Source organism: Charadrius vociferus, unplaced genomic scaffold (genome assembly GCF_000708025.1).
Source record: "Charadrius vociferus isolate BGI_N301 unplaced genomic scaffold, ASM70802v2 scaffold260, whole genome shotgun sequence".
Classification (NCBI taxonomy): domain Eukaryota; kingdom Metazoa; phylum Chordata; class Aves; order Charadriiformes; family Charadriidae; genus Charadrius; species Charadrius vociferus.
Window position 1 is genome coordinate 1,585,085 of NW_009646410.1, and position 6,841 is coordinate 1,591,925.

The 6,841-nt window shown below is 48.7% G+C and overlaps 1 protein-coding gene across 1 annotated transcript in view; it reads right to left on the bottom strand.

The window, feature by feature from the left end:
• LOC104282142 (ankyrin repeat domain-containing protein 40-like) overlaps positions 1-2,567 on the bottom strand; it is a 7,301-nt gene extending 4,734 nt beyond the window's left edge. The window contains exons 1-2 of the mRNA XM_009880222.1: positions 2,387-2,567; positions 1,227-1,380 (exon numbers count right to left, since the gene is read on the bottom strand). Coding sequence (XP_009878524.1) covers positions 1,227-1,380; positions 2,387-2,567 — 335 coding nt within the window. The remainder of the gene's footprint in view (positions 1-1,226; positions 1,381-2,386) is intronic.
• Between the last annotated feature and the right edge of the window lie 4,274 nt (positions 2,568-6,841).

Consider the following 6,841-nt stretch of genomic DNA (forward strand, 5'->3'; position numbering starts at 1 on the left):
CGGGCCGCGGCCGCTGCCCTTCCCGAGGGGAATGGCCGAGAGCGAAGCGGCCTGGGAGGGACCCGACCCTCGAGGGTTGGGGTGACGCAGGGGTCCGGAGAGGGTGAAGTCACCCAAAATGAAGCATTTCCTCTGAAAGTGTCTTCCCGCCCAGCAAATGGCCCCAGCTATGCATGGTGGTGAGGGGAGACGGCTCTGGCGAAGAGGGAGACATCACCCGCCCGGCAAAGGCACATCAAACGGGCATTGCCCACTTCGGGGCGTTTTTAACCATCTGAGCCACTGCCCTGCCTTAGAGTCACAGAATCGTCTGGGTTGGAAGGGAAGACCATCGAGTCCAACCGTTACCACTGCCAAAAACACCACTAAACCACGTCCCTCAGCACCGCGTCTACCCGTTTTTAAACACCTTCAGGGATGACGGCTCAACCACTTCCCTGGGCAGCCTGTTCCAATGCTTGATAACCCTTTTGGTGAAGGAATTTTTGCTAATATCCACCCCAAACCTCCCCTGGCGTGACTTGAGGCCGTTTCCTCTTCTATCACCTGTCACTGGGGAGAAGACACCGACCCCCCCAGCCACAACCCCCTCCCAGGGGGCTGTACCAGCGGGTGGGCACCCCGAGGCCGGGTCCAAGAGCCGTGGGCTGGGAGCGAAACCCCCCCGGGGTTTCCCCGGGCACCCCCAGTTCCCAGCCCTGTCCCTCCGGCACGTCGCTCATATTCCTAATTAAATCCCTGCGGTGTGTGTTGGGGAGCTCTTTCTAACTGCAGGGTTTGGCATCAGTGTCTGCCACCAATGAGAAACTTGCATTAAGCTGGTTTTTTTTTCCTTGTGCTTTTTTTATTGCTTACTTTTCTTACTAGTGACATTATTTTTAACCTGTCGTTTAATTTAGCACTTGGGTTGCAGTCGATCATCTTCCTTTTAATCAGGCAGGGGCGGCTGAGGCTCACAGGACAGACCTTTCTGCAGCATCCCTGCAAACCACCGTCAGGAACGCGGGAGGGACACGCACAAACAGCAGTGACATTTTAAACTGGCATGACAAAGGTTACACAGTGACTCAGTGGCATTTTTTTTTTAACACCAGATCACATGCCGTTGATCTCACGCAAGAGACAGTAACAGGCTGAGCAAAAATTTTGCCCAGCTCGTCCCGAAAGACACAACCAACTGTATGGGAAACAATTCGTTCAAAGAATGGTTTGCAAACAAGATTTACCCAGTGACAACTGCGAATTCAGACCTCAGAGAGCTGGAAGACCAGCCTTCTGTCACCTCGATCTTTTTAGTTTCAGTCACTTCCTTTTTCAGTAGAAGCTGTCCTAAATGATCACGCTTTTTAACCCATGACCCCTTTTGTCTATTTTCAGCATCTGTGGCATAAGATATAAAACGAAGGCACGGCACACAAATGTGGACACATGGTGATACGCTCTAGGAAGCAGAATGCTCTCTTGCACACCATGAAAGCTTTAAATCCCAACTTACTAAATCTGGAACAATCCAATACGATCAAATGGCAAAACAGCCTTTTCCAAAGTCATACGCAACCCCTCTCGGACCGATGGGGAAAAGCTATTCCGGAGATGAGTGCAGGAGCGGGCCTAAAACCAGAAACGCAGGCCCTGCTTCACCAGTAAAACTGCACAGTGCCACTAGATGTCACGGTGGAACAGCAAGAGGAGCCCGAAGTGCAGCTTTGCACTTCTTGCTATAATTGTAAAATGCCTCTAAATTTGACTCGGCACATCCATAGTGCCTCCGTACGGCTTTGATCCTGCGGATTTCAAAGCTCCGCGCAGCGCAAAGGGACGTCAGGCAACGTTTCAACAACAAGCACAGGGAAGCCCCGTGCAGTGAGCTGATTCCTTTTGGGCTATGGGACTTTTTTTCTTTTTTTCTTTTTCCCTCTACTTGAGCTCCTCTCCCAAGGCTGCTCCAGGGCTTTTAAGGACTCGAAGGCGGCGGGCGATGCACTGGGATGGTCTCTCTCACGCTCTCTGGGGATGAGTACCCTACTCTCGTGCTTGTGCCAAGCCCTGTTAAATGCAGCTCGGGTTCACCATTGCCTAGTTACACAACGTACTTCTCCCCGGAGTCATAAGATTTCCTCCTCCAAGAAAGACCATGTAGAAGAGGATTAGCAGCGAGTTCACTTGACTCAAAACTCCCCACTTCCGCCATGAGCCTTCCTGCTCGTGCCGGGCGCGTGGAGCCTCGGACCCCCTCGCAATCCTTGCCCCCCCTCCCGTTTATCAGTTACACACACCAAACCCGAGCAAAGCCAAGAACGTGTTCTTTCCCTGCTCCTTCCCTCCCCTTTCCCATATGGCAGCTGGGTTTGTGCCCGCGCTTGGCAAGCCCCGACGGTGCCTGTACCTGTGCGGGGCACACGTGCATACGTCTCCCTGCGGAGAGCAGCAGGGGCTGCGCGGATCCGGATGCAAAGGAGGAAGATACGCAGAGAGGCAGAGGGTTGGCCATCACCATTGGAAGCTGCTGGGAATCGCACCCGCTGCTTTGTGCTCACGGCTTGGCTGCGCAAAAGCAGCAGGAACATGCTGAGCCACAGCAAGAGTGTTTGTGTGTGGAGCGCAGATCAGTGATATTTTGTTTTCTTCGTGATTTACAGGTGCTCAGTGCTCCCCGTGCGTTCCCCACCTGAGGGGGAACCAGATCCCCCAGCCGTGGGCGCAGCCCCGCAGCCTGTGGGCATCAGCGGGGAGCACTGGGGCACACCGGGCAGCGCAGAGCCAGCGCTTGGCTTGGATGTCCTGCTGCTGCTTGGAGTAACCACAAGGGAGACTTGGGCCATTCTTTGTCCTCAGAGCAAGTTTTCCAGATTTTATTGGTTTAGTTTTAATATCTGTCTTTTTGCAAGCTTCTGACTGCAACTGAACCTCTGGATTGGTTCTTTTCTCCTTTTTTGGAGAAACCGTGGTCCCTCTGTTTGGTCTTTGCTTTTGTTTTGTTTTTTTTTAAGGCTTATGAAGTTTTTCACTCCCTTTGTATTTCAGGTTTCATTCCTCAACTCCTCTAACCAACTTCTTAGTCATTTAACATTATTATTAAACGTATTTTTAAAGGCTTAATTCCCAGTTACACAGTGATACAGTTGTACAATCGTATTTGAAACACCCAGTCCCCACCCAACCCACTCAAATAATGTTTCTGGCAATTTCAACCAACCCTCTGCTTGTGTAAGGGTATTAGAAGTGAGATTTAGGGATAGTCAGAAACCTTAAACATAATACTTAATGTGCATACACAGAGCGAGAGGGATTTAAAGCCGTTATGGCATTAAGGCTCAGGGAAATGGCAGGACTGGTGGAGAATAAATACGGAATGAATTAAAAGCCAAGCCAAATAATATTCACCTAGATTTAAACTAATGTATGCTGCTTACTTGGGGCCTTTCACTGACTGTTTGAACGCGGAGGAGATGGTCTCAGAGGGAGAAGTCAAAGTCACATGGGAGAAGAAGTTTCTATTATACCTGGTTTTGTGCTGGCCCCACAGAAGTCCCTGTGCGAGAGTTTGTAGGTGAATTAGGTTAAATTCGAAGCTCCACGTTATCAAGTCTGAGCCTGCGTCACCCAATGCTCCCTTTGTGCCCATGGGAAGAAACATGCAGCACAGAGGCTGATTCATCTCATCCTGGGGCAGGTGTCTAAGAATAGCGCAGACAAGTCATCCTCTGGAGATGCCTATTGTGTTCCACCTACTGTCAAAGGAGCCAAAGGTAATGAGCTTTGAACCCAATAATTTCCAGCTGCCTAGTGCCAGGGAGATGAGCACATGAGGCAGGGTGGCCGGAACCCTTCCTTTAGCTTCTCTATTCTTGACGAGATAAATAAATCCTTCCATTGAATTGCAAAGTTGCAGGAAACTCACCGATCACCTTTCTTTTCACCTTAAATCATGGCTCTTTTCACCAAATCGCCAAGCAGCAACGATGATGGTGGTATGGAGGGCTGGGATTTGGGACAGGTCTTAGCCACCTGGCGAATTGCAGCGCATCCAGCTATCCCATGGATTTGCATCCAGCTATCCCATGGATTTTTCAGCCCTGCTGAGCATCCCATAGGGGCTCGAGAGGAAGCCGAGTGCCTGAGAAAGAGATTTTTCAGGCGGTGTGAGCACATACACATGCACACAGACGCACACGCTTGCAGCACGGAGTGGAATTTGATGGGGGTTTGGAAAATGGCATTGATATTTGGGGGAATGGTTATCTGCAGGGGAAGGATCTGCTCAGGCAGTCAACTCCCGTTAGAACTCAGGCATGGTGCATGGCTGACTTTTTTTTCATTTGTTAATTTCACATTGTACATATTTGTAAGACAAATAAATAACTTCGGAACAAACAGGTCAGAGAACTGGAACCTGAGGGGGGGTGGTACATCAGCTCAGGGACTCGTGGTTAAGAAGTCCAATAGATTTTGATAACAACTGGAAATTGTTCAGTGGATTAGTGTCTAAAGCCAGTTTGGCTTCAAGTAATGACAAGCCTGAGCTGCCATGCCGTGGATCCAAACCTCTCCTGAGGGCTGTTGTTGCTTGTGTGGTGGTTGCGTGTAGGGCATGAGCCCAGTCCCCTCTGGGCTAAAAGATGTCCTGTCCCAGAAAACTGAGCAGATGAGGGGCCGCCTTTGCTTTTTCTCCAGACACTTGGCTGCATTCCCCTCTCCCCGTGTCTGCAGTCCCTCGCTTTGCCCTCCCAAGCCGTGACACAGGCTCATCTGGGGGACGTGGGGCAAATGTATGTAGTTGCCCAACTCCTGCACTGTGCCATGTCCTATCTAGGTGTTCAGAGCCAAAAGGCTTCTGTGGATCTTGTCCCGGTTCATCTCTTGCAGGAGCTGACTCCTGTGGAATGTGCACATGCTGTTAACAAGGTGATGGAGAAGGTTCACTTTGCATTCCTAAGAAAAAAATTGTTTTGCTGTGACAAGGTCCACATTTGTTTCTGCGGGGCTTTTTTATTTAGAAGAAGCTGGCCCCATGCAGGAGACCAGATCAAGGTGTCTAGAATCTCCTTAGGTTGTGTTTTGGCCATCAAGGAGAAAGCTACAAATGGAAATCATAACTGGTTCCACTTCGGGGCTATGCCCTGTGCACCCTTCATGATCCTGAGACGTGGCCAGTCAATTAGAAACTCTCCATTGACTTGGATGGGCTTTCAACCAGACGCTATACAATTCAACAGAGTAATTAGCAAAGCTGTAACTAAAGAGGTCTCCATGGAGATTGACAGCATCACCTCCCAGCTGGTACATTCTCTGCCTCCTATTCTAAATTTGTTCTCGCTGTCTTCCTGGCTCTAATCCATAAGGTTAGCTAAATCTTCCGACATTTGTGATTCATCAAAGCAGTGGAGAGAAGGACAGTTGGGAGGGGGCAGAGAAAGGAATAACCCGGTGCCTTAAGGAAAGCAACAGAAACTGTTCAGACATATATAGTCAGAGTTTTGAGAATGGGATTAGGCAGAACAGCACCTCTGCCTGCCTGTCACTTGCAAATTCTTGCTAATACTTTAGGAGCTTATTGGAGGTCAGCACCAAACACCCAAACAGACTAATCTGTATTATAGACACATAATCAAAGTCACAAGGTTTTACATAATATATATTGGTGACACAAGAAGTGTTTGTTCGAATAATTTTGTCATCAAGATTAGTGTCCATGAAAGCCTCTACTGTGCACTAACCTGGTTTTCTATGGCCGTTGGTGCGCCAGATTCCTCAAAGAAATCGGGAAGGAGCTGAGAAAGTACAAACCAAGTATATGTTCTGAAACAGTAACAGTATTAGGTTTCTAGCCATGGCAAAGTTTTTTTTAAAAAAAAGTATGTGTGTGTGTGTGTGAGCTAGAAAGGGTTGTGCTTAAGCTGCAGCTTAAGACACACAAACAAATGGTGGTAGATACAATTTTTGCATTCGTCGTTTTTTTTCAGACAGTTTTGGGGTTGCAGCAAATCGCACCTCACAGTCACACATCACGTCTGCGGCAAGGGTAAGAAGCAGGGATTTAGAAGACAAACTGATGTCACTTGACCCACTTGTCAGCTTTGTGTTCCCCTTCAGAGAGGTGGAAGCTGTGGCACAGAGGCGATAAGTGGTCTAGGCTCACAGAATAAGTAGAGATAGGAATATTGACAAATATAATTGATTTTAAAAGGAAATTAGTTTATGTCTGATTTTCCACCCTGCAGAGCTTTGTAACTACAGTGTAGTTACAGAGCTTTGTAACTAACGGAAACACAAAAGAAATATTTGTAAAATTATGAAAGAAGAAACACAAAAGAAAAATGAATTCAAGACCATTTTCTCTGTGACGGGGAGAGACAAAGTCACAGCTCATGCCATGGGTTGCAGAGATGATGTAAAGATTTTCCGGGCACACAGGCCACCTTGTTCTCATGGCTGACGCACTACAAAGCCAAAGGTTTTGTGAGGGTACCCCAGATCCTCCTGTCCCCCTGCAGAACTTCACCCCACCAAGCTGAAGCACCTAATTAGGAATGCCATTGCCCTAAACTTCCCCACGGTCAATGAGGAGAGAGCAAGAGCGATGCCAGCCAGACATCTGCAGAAGAGAAATCAGAACTTGGGAGGGCTGAATCCTCCTCTAGATTTACCGCAATTCACATGCTGCTGCCATGTGAACCCAGGGCTAAAATCACTCCGGCGGCTTTTACAGAACTCCTGAAAGCTCCTTTGTAGAAGCAGAGCTGACCGAACTGGCCTTCAGGTCAAGAAAAATCAAGCGCTGGGTGGGATTTCCAAGAGTGTTTGGCTGTAACCTCACCCCGCTCCCCTTTGAAGTCAGCAG